Here is a 21,532-nt window from a genome sequence, read left to right as displayed (position 1 = left end):
AGAAAAGAACTTGGTAGCAGGAGGGGAGGGGGGTAGGGTAGGTGGCTAGTAATCTATCTGATCATCATCAGATACATCTTCCTCTGGGATGCCGAAAATAGAATGTAGTGGGCTTCTCATTGGTCAGCACGCTCTTTCCCGACATGCTTATTAGCTCGGGGAGTAAGGCAGACTGTGATTGGTTGCCAAGCCACTGGCAAACTCGACTTTGCTTTACTCTTGCCAGACACTGAAATTACCACAGGCAGCACAGAGATGCCAGGAGTTTTACACCATATGATTCAATGGGATTTTGCCAGTAAACCAAAGGTGAACTCGTCATACCATCTTATGTCAAAGTAGAAAGAAACTTTCTGAAATGAATGGTACAAAAATCATATTTTCGCTTGTGTGGCGAGTTCGCCCTTGTATTAATCAACACGTCATTTGTTTAAGTTTTTTCACTTGCTCCCAGTTTTTGCATAGGATATATGAAGGAATTAAAAACCTCCGGACATGAAGAAATGATAGGAGAGAATTGTGCAAAAGTACAGAAAGTGACCATAGAGGGCTGAAATAAATAGGAACATTGTATATACACTCACAATGGTGTACAGTATTATCAACATGCTTAGTGTTAATCTTTAATCACCACTTTTATTTTGGCTCTTCATGTGAATTCACTGCCAACTGTATATAGATAAAAATATCAAATACAGTAATACCTAGCTTTACGCGGTTCTCGTTAACGCGTTTCCACATTTACGCGGTACCCCGCCAGAACCGGAATTCCCACTTTACGCGGTGCATCTACTCATATACGCGGGAAGCGGTGCGGGCAGGGTGCGCACAAGGTCGCCCAGTCATCAAAACATTACTGAGTTCTTCACCCGCCACTCACCACAGCCGGCCCAAGTCAGTGATAGTGACAAAGAGGCCCTGCAAGCCTCTGTGGTGGATAGTGTGATACAAGTGATACAGGTGAGGGCCAATAATCTGCCCTCTGCCTCGGAACCAACCCCCCATCCCCGTGTGCCCAGCCATCTTTTCTACTAATGTAAGTGTTAAAAAACCTAATATCATTGATATTTCTCTTAATTATTAATTGTGTGTGCATACCATCATAAAATTAAGAAGTTATTTTTACTACAAGGTACGTATTGTGTCTTAAAAAGTGGAGTTTGGGGGTCGGCCCAGTCTCTATTTCAATTAATCCCATATGTTCTGTTGTTCACTTTACGCGTCTCCCGTTTTACGCGGGCCTCCATGGGTTCAATTGACCGCGTAAAGCGGGGTTATACTGTAATGGAATGACAGGAATTGGAGAAAAACAAATTATAGGAAACTGAAATTGATATTAAACTAAGATTGATTTTTTTTTTTTTTTTACAGGAAACTCAAGTTGTCATAATCCAGAGGGCGTGGCGTGCTCATAAGGCTCGCCAAGACCTACATTCACTCACACATCAAGACAATCCACCTTTGTCTGTCATCCGGAAATTCATTCATTTACTCGATGTCTCTTCAAGTGATTTAGACGAGGAATTTTTCTTACAGGTATTCTAGATCTTATTTTCACTTTATATATATATATATATATATATATATATATATATATATATATATATATATATATATATATATATATATATATATATATATATATATATATACATACATACACATACTGTACATACACATACATACATACATACATACATACATACATACATACCTACCGTATATATATATATATATATATATATATATATATATATATATATATATATATATATATATATATATATATATATATATATATATATACATACATACATACATACATACATACATACATACATATATATATATATATATATATATATATATATATATATATATATATATATATATATATATATCTATATATATATACACACAGTAAAACCTCGATTAACCGTCAATCCCGAACCCCTAAAAAAACCTAAATAAATATAATTTTTTTTTTTTTACAGGGATTAGCCCACCCGGGCACAGGTCACTGACCCACATCGGGGCCTGGGGGGCGATAGTGTAATGATATTAATAATGATAATAATAATAGTAATAAAGAACCATAAAGAAATGCAAAAATGAAAAAAAAATCAAGAGTGAGAAACAATGTACCTGTATGCTTCTTATGTTGTCAATAGTAAGAGAAACAATTCAGACCTTGCAATTGTGTGTAAATGAGGCAGAAAGTCAGATCAACAACCTGGGACTTGGTCACAATTTTTGTGATGACATTTGTTCTTTGACTTTTCCATTTTTTATTCACGGTTTCTGTGCTGGTTCATATTTATTTACTACAGTGGTTAATGTTTTAGAGCAAATTCTATTGAAATATGAATGGCAAATGAACAATAATGAATAGAGGGACTTATATGAGGTAGGTTAGGGAAAGGTACTTTGAAAATGTATGTTATATTTCCGTAGACTTTATGTTGTATTAACCGACCTTTTGGATTATCCGTTGGCCCCTTCCCCCCATATGTGGTCGGTTAATCAAGGTTTTACTGTATATATATGTATATATATATATATATATGCTGCAATTTATGAAGAAATGGCTTAAGGAATCTTTTTACTTATTCATGATATGCTCACTCAACCTATCTGTAATATACAGTGGGGTATGCTATAACGAATCTAATTGGTTCTAGAACCTTGTTCGTTATAGCACTCGTTCGTTATAGGATTAATCCGTTCCAGGCCCCCAAATACAACCACTTAACACTGAAAAATATAATATAAAATTGTAAAAATTGTAAAAAAAGTGCATAAATATGCATCTAAACCCCTGAAATAAAGAATATCATTAATATTTGTAATAAAAAAAACAATAAATTAGTAAAAAAAAAAATTTTTTTTTTTTTTTTTTTAAATAATGTTCGTTGTAGGAGTTTCGTTCGTTATAGCATTCTCAATTTTATAGGTAAAACCGTTCGTTATAGGAATATTCGTAGTAGGATCCGTTCGTTATAGCATACCCCACTGTACTGTATTACCTCCCAGCGTGTTAAAAGTGACATGGTGAAGACAATCCGGCACACACACCACTTGGAGACAGAAGTGGATGAGCTGGACGTCAAGATTGGTCTCCTGGTGCACAATCGCATCACATTGCAGGTTAGAAATCTTCTTGTCTGTGACACATCACTGAGGGGATGACCAAGAGTCTCAAGGATGCTACATATTCCTCTTATTCTCTCCTCAGTTGCTCCACTTTTCCCCACTTGTGATGTTAGTAGTCTCCCTTTACCCAAAATACATGCTGCTGTACATTATTCAAATACTGTAAACCCTTTTTGTCATCCTATCATGTGGCATCCTTACATGTCTGTGAATATGATTAATTTACTGTAGTGAGTAAAAGGTTATAAGAGTGCATTAGTGTGTTGGTTTCAGATAAAAAGAAGAGCTTTTTGGACATAAATAACTGATGACTTAGAACAAATATTTGATTGCTTAAAGTACATCCGTATCCATTAGGTTGATAACGCTTGGGCAAGTTTAAGAAAGTTCATTAAAGGTGTAAGGTTGACTGTAAAAGAGTTACACCTAAAAAAAAGTGGGAACTTAACAGCTGTTCAACCAAACTAGTCTGTCTTGTGTAATTGTTAAGAATGTCAGTCAAGGGGTGCAGGAACATAACTTTGCTTTCCATCAGGTTTCCAATGTATTTGTTTATATCTAAAGCTAACTATAGCTTGATATCTTACTTTCTTACAGGATGTTCTTCCAGCAGATAAGGAAAACATTAACCCCAATGTTCCAGACACAAAGCCAAGAAAAACCAAGAAAGGGTCCAAAGATACATTGAAATATTGTTCAATGCGAACTCAGAGGGGACTGAAGGTATGGAGCACTCAGTGTATTGCTATGAAATAATGGCTGACTTGGAGAGGTGAATGTTTTTTTTTTAAGAAATAATTATGAAGTGCAGTTTTGTAGATTAACAATGCTGTTTTATTTGCAGGCACTGAAGAAGGAGTCCAGAGAGAAGCTCCTTTGCTACCAGCATTTGTTTTATCTCCTGCAGACAGAGCCCCATTACCTTGCTACCCTCATCTTTGCCATCCCCCCTGGCAAGACCACAAAATTCATCGAGAATGTAATTTTCACCCTTTACAATTATGGTGCTAATGATCGTGACAATTATTTGTTACTTAAATTATTCAAGACTGCTCTGGAAGAAGAGATAAGGTGGGTTAAATAATTCTGTATATGTACAGTTGCCTCCACTTCCACCTTTAACAGGGACTTAGTCTCCTTGAGCAATGTGACAGCGGTGTAAAAGATTGCCAGCTGAGCGAAGGGTATCATTAACAGTGAATCAGCAACCTCGTGTGATTCAGTTGAGCTTGTTTTTGAGAGTGTGAACCAGTGTAAAGGAGTTCTAAATCATCACTTCACACTTGTGAAATTATGTATGTACAGGTTGTACCTCTCTAGTCCGGCATTCTGTGGTCCGGAACGATTTTAGTTTGTCCAATGGGTAGATAGGCAGCTTTTTTTTTTTTTACTTATGTGAATTATTATTACAGGAGTATTAAATTTTTGCCCCTCAGGCCCCAATGTGGGTCAGTGACCTATGCCCGGGTGGGCTAATCCCCTTAAAAAAAAAAAAAAGCCGCGGGAAATTAAGGTTTGTTTACATCCGGCAGTTCGGCTGCTCTCTCTCTCTCTCTCTGCTTGTCTATACAGAGTACAACATTTAACCCTTCAATATATATGAGCAGTAAATAAGTGTTGCTTTCATATTCTTATGTAGAGTAATGACGATATGTTTTCACATGTGCACACTTACATACGCGCAGTCTCACTTTTTTTTACCATTAATCGTTAGCTACTTATATTGTTCCATTTATTAACATTAAATAACATTACAGGTACTTCAAACAACCATATTAATTTTTTTACATTAATTTTACTACAGCTAAAATCAGGGTCTTATTTTCTTCAGTTTTATATGTAGAACCAATCAGTCACTGGTTTCGTAAGCTTTAACATAAACAATGCCGGCAGCCGTCTCGTCTCCTCTAATATTCCACGTATTATTAATAAATTGTATTGTTAATTTTGCACACGCACACATTAATTCAATAAAAACAAATTCAGAAACATTAATTAAAATATATATGAACAGTAAATAAGTGTTGCTTTCATATTCTTATGTAAAGTAATGACGATATGTTTTCACGTGTGCGCATGCGCACTTACATATGCGATCTCTCTTTTTTCTTTACCATTATCGTTAGCTACTTCTATTGTTCCATTTATTAATATTAAATAACATTACTTAAAACAACCATATTAATTTTACTACAGCTACAACCAAGGTCTTATTTTCTTCAGTTTTATATGTAGAACCAGTCAGTCACTGGCTTTGTAATCAACGAAAACAATGCTGTGTCATTTCCTCGTGTGTTTTAATATTCTACGTATTATTAATGAATTGTATTGCTCATTTTGCACACAAACATTAATTCAATAAAAAAGACATTCAGTAATAAACAATAATGAATCTTTTGTACATAAGAGAAATGACGCTGTTTACACGATTATGCACGTCGTCTGCACGTTGGCGGGCCGTTCAAACCCGTCGAAATTCAAGTTTCCGCCGTCAAATTTTTTTTTTATTTATTTTTTTTTGTGTGTTCCAATAAAATACGTTAAGAATTAAAAACTCGCGAAATTTGAGAAGCTACTATACGACATTTAACCATTCAATATGTCTTCAAAGAGACCCTGATGCAGAGAAAGTGGTGCTAGTGCTTCCAAGCATAAGCACAAGTCACTATCTATCCAGGAAAAGGGTGAATTTCCATGGTCCGGCACCGGTCAGGTCCCGAGGTTGCCGGACTAGAGAGGTACAACCTGTATATGAAATGTGCATTTCATTATACATTGAAAGTGACTGGTGTCGTGTAATGCTACTTGAAACCAACACTGTTTGTATTGTTGTTTCGAAACAATGTCATGAAATGGAGGGACCTTCGACTCACAGCCATTTCCCCTCCTGACTGCCTGCTCACCCACCCTCTAGCTATCACCTCTGTTCTCCTATCACTTCACTGCATAGCTTATACCGAGTTAAAATCCCTTGTCACCTCTCATTTTAGAAATGCATTATGATTAGAACAAAGACTCACATGAGGTTTGGTGATTCACTGTTATTGTTAACCTTCGCTCAGCTGGTAATATTTAACAGTGTTGTCACATTGCTCAGGAAGACTTGGTTCATTGTTAAAGGTGGCAGTGGAGGCAACTGTACAGCTCAATTTAATATTTATATATTTGTTTTGAAGATAACTAGCTAGTTAGGTTTCATTATTGCCCTCTTTTAGTATGTAGTTTATTACACTACAGAAGGAAGTTTATCCATACTGAAACTTCACTAATACAGGGGGCCCCCTAAATTTGTGGGGGTTAGATTCTCAAAATGGTCGCGAATCGCCAAATCCGTGAAAAATATTTGCGGCATTTGCGGGTGGGGGGGGGTTACATTTTTACTTGTGTATGAAGAAATGTATATTCCCTTTGTGTTTGTCCTTAGGACAATCATTTCTTTTACCTGTAGTATTGTATATGTGTGTGTGTACACACAAAACACATACAGTAGAACGTCAATTTAAAGTGATTCAATTTAAGATTACTGTATTGATTTAAAGCGACACCCACAAATAAGGACAATGTTTTAATTTAAAGCGAATCTTTCCTATTTTGCGAGAGTCAATCTGGCTCCTCATATTTAAAATTTTGCGCTTAATGTTGCTCTGGGCATGTTACACTGTCCTAAGGGCAAAGCTGTACTGTACATGTACTCAAAATAATGTACTAAATGATTACTAAGAGTTTTGTCGAGTGCAAACTATAACATGTTTATATTTAAATTAATCGCTATCTTATAAGAATTCCAGTAATGTAAATTATATTCTGCCTGGTCACTTCTGTGAAATTTTATAAGCAAAAAACATAAACTCAATCTAAAGGACATAAATAAACAAATAAATATTTCACTAGACCTTCAGCGCCAACTGTCAAACGTCACCGTCACCTTCCCTCCCTCCCTCCCTCCCTCCCTCCCTCCCTCCCTCCCAGCCAGGGTTTGGTGTTTTAGGCTTACAGTTTTTATCTTATATAATATCACAGACTAAAGTTAGGAGAATATATTTTGTATTGCTGGAATCCTTGCAAGACTGAATAATTTTAATATAAACGTCATATATTTTGCACCAGAAATTTTTTTGCTCTTTGTATGTCTAATGCGAACTATAGCATGTTTATATTCAAACTTTGGCATCAACTGTCAAACATATCACCTCACCCCCCTCCCTCTACCCCCATCTTCCCAGCCAGTAAACAGACCATTTTTATCCCTTAATTTTAGCTGTGTTGATTTATGAGTGTTTGTTTTAACATAATACTACAAAAAACAATGTTTTGTTTCTTCTAGGAGATGGGCTGAGGTGCATCTGGGTAGACTCTCAGTCTTTTTAGTATTTTGTGTTTCTCTCAAGTACCAAACTAAATTATTCCATTGAAACAACACTTTGATTTAGTGCAAATTCGGTTTAAAGCGACCTCTTTTGGAACCTATCTCGTGTTATATTGACGTTCTACTGCACAAATAAATAATAATGGGAAAATACTCTCAAATAATCAGAAACAAATTTATTAAAAATGTTACAGTCTACCGGGCCAGGGGTGGGCAATTATTTTTGATGAAGGGCCACTTCATGAATGGTGGCACACTTTGCGGGCCACACACTTAATGTAGATGCAAATGTATTATATTAACACAAAGTAAAGCCTTGTACAGTATTACCCCGCTTTGCACGGTTTCACTTTCCGCGGTGCATCTACTCATGTACCCGTGAAGTATAATTTTTTTTTTTTTTTTTAGCTCATAAAATTCATACAAATTACCCGGCCAGAATATAATTTACTTTGCTGGAATTCTTACAATATGATGATCATTTTGAATATAAACTTCATGGATTTTGCATTAGACATACAAATTTTAGATCTAATGTAATAATTTGGTTTACACAAAGCAAGTATTTTATCTTTTGTGCAAAATATATGAAGTTTACATTCAAAATATTCCCTGACCTGCAAGGAATCCAGAAATGTCAATTATATTATCCTAACTTTAGTCTGAGTTATTATTTATTACTAAAAATGTAAATTACTATTTTCTCCCAAAGCTTCTCTGGTAGGGAGGGACGGACTGACCATCTGGCGCGGTTGGAAGAGGAGGGGAGGCAAGGTGGGGTACTTTGATTGACAGATAGTGTGTGAAGAATATATTTTTTTTTTTATTAACTGAAGATATTTGTTTTAGCTCATAAAATTCATACAAATTACCCGGCCAGAATATAATTTACATTGCTGGAATTCTTACAATTTGATGATCATTTTGAATATAAACATCATAGATTTTGCATTAGACATACAAATATTAAATCTAATGTTTACTCTGAGTAAATATGTTATCTTTTGTGCAAAATATATGACATTTATATTCAAAATATTCCTGGTCTTACAAGGAATCCAGCAATGTCAATTATATTATCCTAACTTTAGTCTGAGGTATTATTTGTTACTAAAAGTTAAAATTAGTTTTTTCACCCAACATTTCTCTGGTAGGGAGGGAAGGTGGGGGGAGGGTTGGGACCGACCGACCATCTGGGCGGTTGGAAGAGGGGGGAGGCAAGCTGGGGTACTTTGATTGACAGATAGTGTTGTGAAGAATATTTTTTTTTTTATTAACTGAAGATATTTGTTTTAGCTCATAAAATTCATACAAATTACTGGACCAGAATATAATTTACATTGCTGGAATTCTTACAATATGATGATCATTTTGAATATAACATCATGGATTTTGCATTAGACATACAAATTTTAGATCTAATGTAATAATTTGGTTTACACAAAGCAAGTATTTTATCTTTTGTGCAAAATATATGAAGTTTACATTCAAAATATTCCCTGACCTGCAAGGAATCCAGAAATGTCAATTATATTATCCTAACTTTAGTCCGAGGTATTATTTATTACTAAACGTTAAAATCTAGTGTTTCACCCAATCATTTCTCGGAGAGGTAGGAGCCAGTGAGCTGGGAAGAGGGGGGGGTGGGATTTGAGTCTATTATTTGAATGGACATTAACCTGGCGACTGTATTTCTCTTAAATATTAATTGTGTGAGCATACCATCATAAAATTTAGATGTTATTTTTACTACAACATAGGTATTATGTCGGAAAAAGTGGAGTTTGGGGGTCGGGCCAGTCTCTATTGGAATTAATCCCATATGTTCTGTGTTCACTTTACGCGGTTTTCACTTTCCGCGGTACCCTGTGGGTTCAATTGACCGCGTAAATCGGGGTACTACTGTATTTGTAAATACAGGAAATAAGATAAGATAAAAAGTACATAGTGAAAATGTGGGTAAATAAACACATATCTGAGCTAATATAATTTATTATAATATGTACTAATATTAATACTACTATTAATACTAATACTGTATAGTTAAAATGCAATGCAATTTCCACTAACTACTTCAACATTATTAGGACAGAATCGATTTTGATGGCTGAAATTCCACTTCTGTCCAGATGTTTTCATCTCTTCCTCCCTTATGGTACTGGAGGTAGGGTGGTGTCAGTCAGGTTTGATCGCAGCTGACCCACGTTGCCACTGCTACATTGCTTGATACAGAAATTGGGTTCAGGAATTTTAATTCATTATTCGAGTGTCAGTACTCTAAGAGACTTGGATGTATGTAACGAAATAGGCAGGCAACTGAAGTATGACCATGCAAGAAAGAAATAAAGTGTCTAAAAGCGTTAATTATATTTATGAGTTATGCAAACTGATGCCAGAGCCTACTCATAGTTGTGGGACCCATGTATCTTAAGGTTACCATAAAATTATATGAAATGTAATTTTTATTTACTGAAAATAACTAAATAAAAACATTTATTAAATAAAAGTAAATAAAAATTGAATTTAATATTTGAATTTGTTGACATGTGATGAGAATATTTAACTTAGTTAGTGGGAAGAATGACAGTGTTGATGATTGTTAACCAGATGGGTGAAGTTAGGTGTTGCTTCCGAAGTTGCAATTAAAAGTACTTGTTCAAGGTGAGCATCGGCCATTGCAGATCTAAGCTTTGATTTATTCAGTTTTATTACAGGAAATGTTTGCTCATATATATGTGGATCCAAAAAGAACAAGCATTTTTTGGCCATGAGCTTTTAGTTTTGGAAATGAACAGTCATTAAGAGAGGCATAGAATTTGGGAAGAGGCACGAACATAATTTGCTCAGAAAGCAGAGGATCGGACTGCAGATCAATAAGCTCGAGTTGTAGGTCAAATGGAGCTTTGTCAACATCAAATGAGACAGGAGAAGACACCAAGGACAGGTCATTTTCAATTAATTTAAAATCCTGGAATCGGCGTGAAAATTTGGCATGCAAGTCAAGTAGCAGCAACGAATACTTTTGTGCATTTTGATCACATACTGCAGTCTGCTGTATTGTTGCAAAGTGAGCAAATTTTTTATCAGCTATCTGACGAGACAAAAGAGTTAATTTTCTCATAAAAGCCTTGACACTGTTATATAAATCATGTGCAAAAGCCCCTCTTCCCCTGCAGCCTGAATTCAGGTCGTTCATGTGACCCATGATATCAACAGCAAATGCAAAATCAGAAGCCAATTCTCATCATTCAGTTCTGGGAAATCCATAGTTTTTGTTTCATGTCCAGAAATAGATTGATCTCATGTCTCAGTTCCCACACTTTTCAAGATTTTCCCAAACTGAGCCATCATACACTTGTGTAATACAGAACATCCGTGTGATCAGAGTCCAAGTCTTCAAGTAGTGTTATAAACTGTCTGTGATTTAATCCTCTTGCTCGAATATAATTAATCACTTTTACAACGGCGTCCACGACATTGCTAAGTTTTAAAACACTCTTACAGAGGACTTCCTGATGAATAATACAATGTAGAAAGATGAGATTTTGTTCTGCATTTGTTTCTCTGACCTGGTCTTGCATTTTTTCAGCAATCCAACATTTTTACCTGTCAGATTTGGTCCACCATCAGTGGTCACATTAACTAATTTTTTCCATTCTACTTCTAATTTTGAAATACAATTATTTACTTCCTCCAGTACGTCTTCTCCAGTTGTCGTTCCTTTCATTGACTGCATTGATGCCAGTTCTTCTGTGATCTCAAATTTTTTGGTGATGCCTCTAATGAAAATTAACAACTGGGCTGTCTTTGACATCACAACTTAAATCAAGTGCCAATGAAAAGTAGTCAAAAGTCCGTACCTTATCTTTTAATTGCAGATATATGTTTTCAGCAATGTCCTCAACACGTCTCACAACAGTTTGACGTGACGAGCTTAATTTCTCAAACTGGTTTTTCTTATCTAGACATAAAATAGAGGCAGAATCATCCATACACTCCTTTATAAATTCTCTTTCAGAGAATGACTTACTGTTTTTTGCAATTTTGTGGGCAATCATGTAACTCACTCTTGTAATATCATCTTGGGATAAAAAGAAATTTTTTGAAAATGCTGCTGCAATTGCCTAACCATCTCGTTCGCTTTTTTTTTGCTTTTTCTTCATCAGAAAAGTTCTTATATTTACTAGCATGCGTGGTCTCAAAATGGCAATGTATGCTGTAATCCTTTAGCACTGCTACACTTTCTTTGCAAATTAAACACACAGCTTTTCCATCCTCATTGGTAAAGAAATATTTAAAGGTCCATTCCTTGTTGAACGATCGACAGTCTGTGTCATCTTCCCTTTTCTTAGATGCACTCATTTTCAGTTAAAGTATGGGTTGTGGACAACAAAATGAAAGTAGATATACTGACAAAGCACAGCAACGTCCTTGTCAGTCAGAAGCACAAAGGAGAATGAGATTAGTGTTGCCGCTGCGCTGGACGCCTGAGTCAGGTCACGATGGTGAGGTGTGGGTGCAACTGTCCCAGTTCCTCCGGGGAAGAAAGACACGTTGAGAATTCCCATGAGGTCAAGGATGGGTTCTCAGGTAAAAGATTTAGTCTCCCTTGACCTAATAGTCATAATTAATGGATTCCCATACCACACCGGTACCTAATGCAGGTGTTCTCACGATCAGGTTAACAGCAACGAGCCACTATTGCTGCTATGTCCACCCAACTTCCAATATTATCCTTTCTATAATTAATAAGAATTTTTTTTCTGATTGCCAAATGCAGTAGCGGGCCACAGAAATAATTTGGTGGGCCAAATGTGGCCCGCGGGCCGTACTTTACCCACCCCTGGTCTACCCACAAGTCCGTTCTCTATTACAGTACTTTATTAATAGAGCACGGACTTGAGGGTGAGCAGTCACATTTTTCATAAATTTTTTCTCATTATTTATGAGGGTATTTTCCCATTACTGCATTATTTATTTGTATGTGTTAGACACACACACACACACACACACACACACATACATACATACATACATACATACATACATACATACATACATACATACATACATACATACATACATATTTACAATACAGGTAAAGGAAATTATTGTCTCTGGAACAAATGGCTCCCTGTCCCAGCTGTGAAAATGTTGGCAACTTTAAAACTACCCACAGACATTCTTGGGTACAGTTGGCCACAGGAATAAGTATACACACTGTAGCTGTAAGGTCCGAGAATGGTCTGGTAACATCCAACACTCCTGCCTTTTAATTTACCCTCAGTCCTCCAGTTCCCATCGGCCTCACAAATACACTTGAAATCCCTTATATCCATTCTCTCTATGGCCTTACAGAGATATTGCATTTTCATAGTGCTTTATTTTATCTTTTATAGGTTGTATAAATCACAATAGTTTGTTGAAATCACTACAGGAGTATTTGGAAATTGCTTGAGAAGTTGGAAATTATAATTTTTAGTAAGATTATAATCTTGTTCAAGGAACATTCATAATAGTAACTGAAATACTATTAACTAAACTGGATACACATACCAATTATACCAGTTAAATTTGATTTTTAGAAATGTTATTTATCTGCATGGCTTTAATGTATCAGGGTAACGTCACTTTTTGTTACAGATGTAAAGTGTTGCGTTTGAGTGACATTGTGTCTGGGAACCCCCTGGTTGTGAAGATGATTGTGTCATTCAATAGGAAGGGGGCTGGGCAAGCCTCACTTAGGGATATGCTGGGACCACTCATTCACAAGGTTAGTTCTTCTACAGTATAAAGAGCTTTAAGACTCAGTTCTTAGTGTTCTGGATTCCTAAGCCATGGGAGATTTCTTTCTACCATAATTTTTTTATTGTAGACGGGTAGTCTTTGATTACCTAAGGGAGCTGCGATCCTCCCTTGCCAGCTGTTCCCACCATGCCGTTAAACTTTGCTACAACCAGAGCTGTGTCCATCCCCTGGTCTATAAGAATACTGTACTGTATACTGTACTATTTTTAACTATTCTTCTTTGCTATTCTCTTCCCTCCATAGTTTTTGAGGTTTCCAAGCATTTTCATTTCACTTAGTCACTGTCATTCTGGATAAATTTGCTAGTTGGGTCAAACAAAAGATGGTTAACCTTTACAGATCCTGGGTGACAACAATATGCAGATCAACACTAACCCAGTAGAGATTTACAAGACTTGGATCAACCAGTTGGAGATGCACTCAGGACAAACCAGGTATGGTGTGCATGTTAATAGTTTGTAGGTAACTGCAAGTGCTTGTAGTGTGGATATGACAGTATAATTAACAGGGTGAAGTAATATTGATAAATGACCGGTTCATAAAATTTTGTATTTTGTTCTAATGCAGGAATAGAATTTTTTGGTAGTGGAAGGAATCGATAAAAAAAATTGGAATCAGTAGGAGCAAAAGGCAGAGATACTCCTTTTAAAAAATTAAAATTAAAATTTGGGGGGGGGGGAGGTGGGGGGGGCAAAGGAAATGGCTAACATTTTTATCCCCAAACTTAGAAAAGGGAGTTTACTGTACTGTATGTTGTTTAACTTTTACAATTTGTCTGTCTATTAACTGATCATATCTCTGCGAGACAACATTTCTTTCTCTTGTTTGTTCTTTCACTTATGGTGACAGCACTAATGATATTGCCATGCTTATTGCAGTGGACTGCCATACACAGTGAGCCAGGATGAGGCATTGCAGTACCCTGAGGTTCAGAAAAGATTAGCTCAGGCCATCAGCACACTCAAGGAAGTCACACTGGCCTTTTGTCAACAAATTACCACCAACAGAGACCTCATACCATATGCTATGTTGTACATGTCACGCGTCATGAGGTGTGCACTACAGCGCCGTTTTCCACATGTCCCAGAAAAGGAGATATTGAAAGTAAGAAGGGCATATATTACTTATACAGTATACTGTAGATGAAAAACAAATTAAGCAAATTAATCTTGCCTTATATCATTTCCTAAATTTATTCCATCTTTATGTGTAGCCTTTTATCTGGTCAGATATATTTGAGAAAAGAATAAAGATAACTGACGTATAGGTTGAGCTCGATCTTTTTTTTTTTTTTTTTTCCCAGTCATTACAGTTCACAGAAGTTGATTGGTTGGTGGGGAAGGGAAAAGTGGAAAGAGTATAGGTGATAAGTCAATTGATAGATTATTCTGTCAGTAAATTTAAATTGATCATCCTATTTGCACAGGTGGTTGGTAATCTGGTCTATTATCGTTACATCAACTCTGCCATTGTAGCACCAGATGCTTTTGACATAGTGACAGTCTCCCCTGACCAGAAATTAAATAATAACCAGCGCCGCAACCTAGCCAGTATTGCTAAAATTCTGCAGTTTGCTGCCTCCAAGAAAGGTATGGAACATGTTTTAATTAAATTTTTCCTGATTGTACATGACTTGCATGTATGTCATTGAATAGTGTTTGGGGATAAATATAATGTTGGGGTAAATTATGAAGTGAGAGGGTTAAATCTAAAGGACACTGGGGCTTTATTAGAACACATCTTGAGAGAACAAGAGGGGATTGCAGGAATGAGAAAATTAACTGTAGAATCACAACCTAGTTTGTATAAATTAAACCTCATGTTTTCTCTTCCTTTGGGGGGGGGGGGGTTGCAGTTATAGGATGTGCTATGATAAAATTGCATTCTGGAATTCGTAGTTTTTAATAGCTAAAGAACTTGTTAATGTTCTCCCCAGGATTTGGTGATGAAGCATCACACCTCAAGTGCCTCAACCCTTTCATTGTGGAGTGCCATGAGAAGTTCAAGGCTTTCTTCCGTGAATGTTGTGAGGTGCAGGAGCCAGAGGCTGTGTACAATGTTACACAGTATTCTGAAGCAACGCTTATTGTCAAGCCTACCATCTACATCACAGTGCAGGTGCGTCAGTTTACTGCATTTTAATGTGTTAATACCACTGCACGACAATGGAACTAATAATAATGTCTCAGATACAGTGTTGAGAGAATTACTAGTGTTTTAAACCAGTTTACCAGAGATTAGAAACCCTACTACTCTGCTGAGGCCATTAGTTAGTTCAGTACTCGGGAGGGTTACGATGGAAAACTATAGAATTCATTAATATGTATCGAACTTTGAAATTGGTTCTGTTCCTTGTTGTTAGTACTATTTAGTCTAATTTGAGCCACCCGGAGCTCCTGCAGTAGGTCTGGGAACATGAGCAAGAGTGTGTATCTTGGGAAGAGCACTACAAATGATGTTGATGCCTGATTCATACAACCACATTTCAGTTACACAAGATATCCAAGCTGAACTCCTTCAGAAACTCATTAATGTGGCACATTCTGTATATGATCACATGGATATTAAGCAGACCTACTTTCAATAGATTCAAGGGGGAGGGGGGGGGGGTTGGGGCTTTTTTTTTTTTTTAACAAGTCAAATCAGTGTTTTCAATTACTTCTTTACGTTGGGAAGTCATCATAAGGCAATCTTTACTGATACAAAATGACTGACTGACTTGAGTGGTACTACAAGAGTAGAACAATTTGTACAGCAGGGTTTTCTTATTTGAGCATGTCCTAGAGCTAGACTCATGACTGCCTGCACAGAAGGCTCAAACTGGAGAACGGCTTCCTGGGAGAGCCTGAAGCAAGGTGTCCACATTTTTGGTAGTGGTAGTATTGAGTAACCCAAACCTAAACGTATCTCCATGACCGAGTTTACTTTCTCCTTTTATCTTTATGAAAACAAGGGATAACTTGGAGCCTTTATTTAACAGTTCTTGAATTCCTTTATTCTTAGCAATGCCCGAGACTATTTCGTTATTAGGGAATGTAGTAGGAATACCGTACCTACAATTATCATTTTTTGGCATGATCTTTCTTGGTTCAGACACCATGAAGTCTGAGTGTGTACCAAAGCAGGAATGCATTGTCCCACTAACCTCCTCCTTTGCCTTCTTGGTGGGAAGTCTAATAACAAGGGAGTCAGTTTGTCTCTGCAGTTTTCAACAGGAATGGACTTAACTGCTCTCTCAACACTTACAGCAGCAACTTTAGCCTTATCATTCATAGTGCCCTCTTTTGGCTTCAGTATGAGTACCTGCTGGGTGTGGACTGTCCTATCCCTGCCCAAATCATTGATCTTCACATTCACTCTTTTAGTACCACCCTTATCTTTTTTCAACTCCTTCAGTTCCTCTTTGACAATGTTTGCTGTTGATTGCAGAGACTCAAGAGTCCACTCCCAAAGCATTGATTCTGTCCTCCAGTGTTTTCAACCTCCCAGTCACACCCTGCTCAAAGTTCTCCAGAGCACTTGTTATAAGTGACACCACCTTATTAGCTATTGTAACATCCAGATTTGATTTGGCCATGGTCAGGATGTCATTCACTCTATCTTTGCAACCTGCACAGAACCATTGGAAGCTGAGTTTCTTGATCATAAAGTTGTAATCCTTCTCATCAAGGTTGCCACAAGCAGTGTGGTACCAGGCACTGTAATACAATACCTAAGAGGCTGAGATGTCTTGGTTGCTGTCAACCTACATCCGGGAATTCCTTTTTGTTTCACATGGTGGAACCACAAAAGCAAACAAACAAAAGAAGACAAGGAAATGCTAACAAACTGCCTGGGCAGCCCCAAGCAGCACTAATAAACAACACCAGTCTGAAGAAAATAGTCAGTGTAAACAAGTATTTTACATGTCACATTTGTCGGTCATAGTCAGTTCACTTTGGTCAGTCGTGGAGTGTATATCTCCAGTCTACGGCACAAGCTTTTTCTACTTCCACTTGTTTCTCCATCATTACCTTTATTTCTGATAACCATGGGCAAAGCACCTAAATTTGGTACAGAGTTACAGTACTATACAGTCAACCCTCACTTTACGCGGTCCCACATTCCGCGTTTCCACGTTTACACGGTGCCCTGCCAGAACCCAGGATGCTCACATTCCGCGGTGGGTGTACCCCTTTACACGGGTGAAGTATAATTTTTTCATTTAGCTCATAAAATTCATACAAATTACCGGGCCAGAATATAATTTACATTGCTGGAATTCTTACAATTTGATGATCATTTTGAATATAAACATCATAGATTTTGCATTAGACATACAAATTTTAGATATAATGTTTACTCTGAGTAAATATGTTATCTTTTGTGCAAAATATATGACATTTATATTCAAAATATTCCAGGTTTTACAAGGAATCCAGCAATGTCAATTATATTATCCTAACTTTAATCTGAGGTATTATTTAATACTAAATGTTAAAATCTAGTTTTTTCACCCAACCTTTCTCTTGAAGGGAGGGTTGGTGGGGGGTGGGGGGGAGGGTTGGGACAGACCGACCATCTGGCGCGGTTGGAAGAGGGGGGGAGGCAAGGTGGGGTACTTTGATTGACAGATAGTGTCGTGAAGAATATTTTTTTTTTATTAACTGAAGATATTTGTTTTAGCTCATAAAATTCATACAAATTACCCGGCAATAATATAATTTACATTGCTGGAATTCTTACAATTTGATGATCATTTTGAATATAAACATCATAGATTTTGCATTAGACATACAAATTTTAGATATAATGTTTACTCTGAGTAAATATGTTATCTTTTGTGCAAAATATATGACATTTATATTCAAAATATTCCTGGTCTTACAAGGAATCCAGCAATGTCAATTATATTATCCTAACTTTAATTTGAGGTATTATTTATTACTATACCTGGTTTTCCCCCAAAAATTTCTCAGAGAGGGAAGAGCCAGCGAGTGTAGTGTGAGAAGAGGGGGAGGGAGTTGAGTCCATTATTTGAATGGACATTAACTGTATTTCTCTATTTCTCTTAAGTATTAATTGTGTGCATGTACCATCATAAAATTAAGATGTTATTTTTACTAGAACATAGGTATTGTGTTGGAAAAAGTGGAGTTTAGGGGTCAGGTGGTCTCTATTTCATTTAATCCCATATGTTATGTTATTCACTTTACACGTTTCTCACTTTCCGCGGTACCCTGTGGGTTACATTAACCGCGTAAAGTGAGGGTTGACTGTACTTGGAAATGTTAAAATGTTGATTGGGGCAAATAATGGAAAAGTACCGTTTTTTTTTTCTGTATTTTCCCTCAGGTGGTGTCCATCGTATTTTGAATTATGGGGGTTCTACTGCACTCGTTTTTGCTTCTTTTCATTCGGCATCATGGATAATTCAGGGTAATGAATTCAGAGACAGTGGTCCCTCGGTTAACGGACGGTTCGATTAACGAAATTTCGGTTAACGAATTAGCTCCAATAAGGATCTTCAATTCAGTTAACGAACAAAACTTCGATTAACGAAATCCTTTCGACAAACATTTGTTGTGAGCATCAGCTGATCGGCTAGTCCGCCAATACAGTAATCGGTTCAATGTTTACATTCGTTTCCAGTGGAGTAAATATCAAGAAGGTCAGGGCCGGATTTACCTACTTGTGGGCCAAACTCATCAGTGGGCCCCTAAATTTATAGAAATGTTTGCATGTTTCAATAATCAATATATATATATATATATATATATATATATATATATATATATATATATATATATATATATATATATATATATATATATATATATATATATATATATATATATATATATATATATATATATATATATATATATATATGCATGCCCCAACCACAAGGAAGAAAGAAAACACGAGAAGTTCCCAAAGCTTTTGTGTAATTCACATCTTCGGGGTAGTACAGACTAAGGAGAAGTACAAAACAAAGTGTATATATTCAAGGATCTTTCATAGACAAATGCCTGAACATTACTAAGAAATCTTTTTATAGAACTGATCCCAAGCCCACCCATGACCATAAGAATCTCTTAGTATTACCATTTCACAAAAATTTCTCTCAAATTCCTTTACAACTAAAAACCTGGAACGTCAATGTGGCATTTAAAAACTCATGCACTGTTAAACAAATGTTAATCAAGAACTCCCCCAACAATAAAAATGGCTGCATATATAATGTCCCTTGCAGGGAATGTAATATGTTTTACTTAGACCAGACAGGTAAAGATCTTGTAACTAGACTTAAACAACATAAATATAGTGTTAGGACAGGCCAGGAATCCAATGCTCTGTTTGTTCATTTGAGGGATAACAAGCATTGCATTGACTGGGATAATGCCTCCTCAATATTACCTTGTAATTCAATTGATAGTAGGAACATCATAGAATCTAATCTCATTAAACATACCGAAGCATTCAACATGAATTTGAGTAATGGCATGTACAAACTGGACAATTTTGTAATTAAGAAGATTTGTAACCAGGTGAGAAGGTTGGGTCACCTTACCCTCTGACCTGACTACCGACCTTTGCCGTGCTATTTAAAGATTAGTAGGGTCATTACCTAATACCTGACCATTGTGGACCTGGTCTCACCCTCCTCTGTATATATACACCTTGTTTTGTACTCCTCTTTAGTCTGTACTCACCCCTGAAGATGTGAATTACACGAAAGCGCTTGGGAACCGTGTTTTCGTCTTCCTTGTGGTTATCAGCATATACCTAGATCACGCTCACCTACAGTGATTTACTTGCATATATATATATATATATATATATATATATATATATATATATATATATATATATATATATATATATATATATATATATATATATATATATATATATATATATATATATATATATATATATATATATATATATATATATATATATATATATATATATATATATATATATATATATATATATATATATATATATATATATATATATATATATATATATATATATATATATATATATACACAGTCGGCCCTTCACATATGCGGGTTTAGCATTCACGGATTCATAAAATCTACATGATTGCCCCAGGAATATTCTGCATGTAAAATTGAAGTACATTCAAATGGCGCCATTCAACTTCATGTGGCACAGACTCTGGACACCGCCCATAACCTCACACACACACGCATAGCTCTCCTCACTCAGTCAGTCTCGCTGTAACCAGCTTGTTGACATCAGCATTGTAGTTGCAAATATATTACATTTCCGTGAATGTATTATATCAAGCACAGTATGAATAGAATATCACTAATATAACAGTATTTTAACCGAAAACTACTAAAAAAGCAGTAACATATCTTGAACATCGGAAGGTTAGGTAAAGTCTCTTGTTATCATCATGTATTTTATACTAATTTACATTGAAATACATCACGTTTCAGCAAAAGTACTATTTATTTCTGAGAATATGGAAATGTAATACAGTAGGGTGTGTCATACGGAGGCGAATTTTTTTTTTTTTTAGTTTGAAAAATCGGCCCATGGTATTAATGATGTAGTTCTATAAGAATCATGTGATATCTTCAGATTTGAAAAGTTTTCATTTTTTTGCTCGGTAAATTTTAATGAAATCTTATGAAAATTCAGTATTCACCCTTTTCAACACCACTAAATAGCTTATTTAAAATTAAAATAAATCTTATCAGGTTAATTTATTGGATGACTGGTCAGAATAGTAAGCGGGCGAATCTTGACACATTGACAAATTTAATATTCCTTTAGAAAACAAATCATCAAATATAAGCCGGTTTTACTACTGACCTGGAGTGTTGCTGCACACCATAGAGAACATGTCTTTCTTGCTTCTGTTTCTACTCATCACCTCCCCTGCTGACCACCTGAGAGCCGGATGTAGCCTTCCTCCTCTCCTGTGTACACACTGTTCTGCTGGCCTCGCTCACTTGCTGTACACACAGCGCTCCTACTCTGGGTGTGGGGCCGGTCAGAGACATGCATGGGGTTGTCAGGAAAGCTCTGACTTGAACATTGGTGAGGCTGCAGGTAGAGGGCTCACTGCCAGCGCCTGGATGTTATCAGATCCTATGAGATCAGTGAGGTCTTAGCACCTCGTTGACTTCAGGAGTCTTCCTGACCCTACCAGAGGAATCGTCTCTTAACTGATTCGTCATG

At 36.3% G+C, this 21,532-nt stretch overlaps 1 protein-coding gene across 1 annotated transcript in view; it reads left to right on the top strand.

Moving 5' to 3' along the window:
• The window catches only part of LOC121872086 (ras GTPase-activating-like protein IQGAP3), a 123,093-nt gene that overhangs the window by 44,765 nt on the left and 56,796 nt on the right, over positions 1-21,532 (top strand). The window contains exons 19-27 of the mRNA XM_042374778.1: positions 1,372-1,536; positions 3,034-3,147; positions 3,751-3,876; positions 3,998-4,224; positions 13,163-13,292; positions 13,667-13,761; positions 14,206-14,431; positions 14,754-14,916; positions 15,264-15,445. Coding sequence (XP_042230712.1) covers positions 1,372-1,536; positions 3,034-3,147; positions 3,751-3,876; positions 3,998-4,224; positions 13,163-13,292; positions 13,667-13,761; positions 14,206-14,431; positions 14,754-14,916; positions 15,264-15,445 — 1,428 coding nt within the window. The remainder of the gene's footprint in view (positions 1-1,371; positions 1,537-3,033; positions 3,148-3,750; positions 3,877-3,997; positions 4,225-13,162; positions 13,293-13,666; positions 13,762-14,205; positions 14,432-14,753; positions 14,917-15,263; positions 15,446-21,532) is intronic.

The sequence above is a fragment of the Homarus americanus genome, unplaced genomic scaffold (assembly GCF_018991925.1).
Source record: "Homarus americanus isolate GMGI-L3 unplaced genomic scaffold, GMGI_Hamer_2.0 scaffold51476, whole genome shotgun sequence".
Taxonomy (NCBI): domain Eukaryota; kingdom Metazoa; phylum Arthropoda; class Malacostraca; order Decapoda; family Nephropidae; genus Homarus; species Homarus americanus.
Note: the sequence above shows the minus strand (reverse complement) of the source record. Positions and strands in the feature narration are given on the sequence as shown.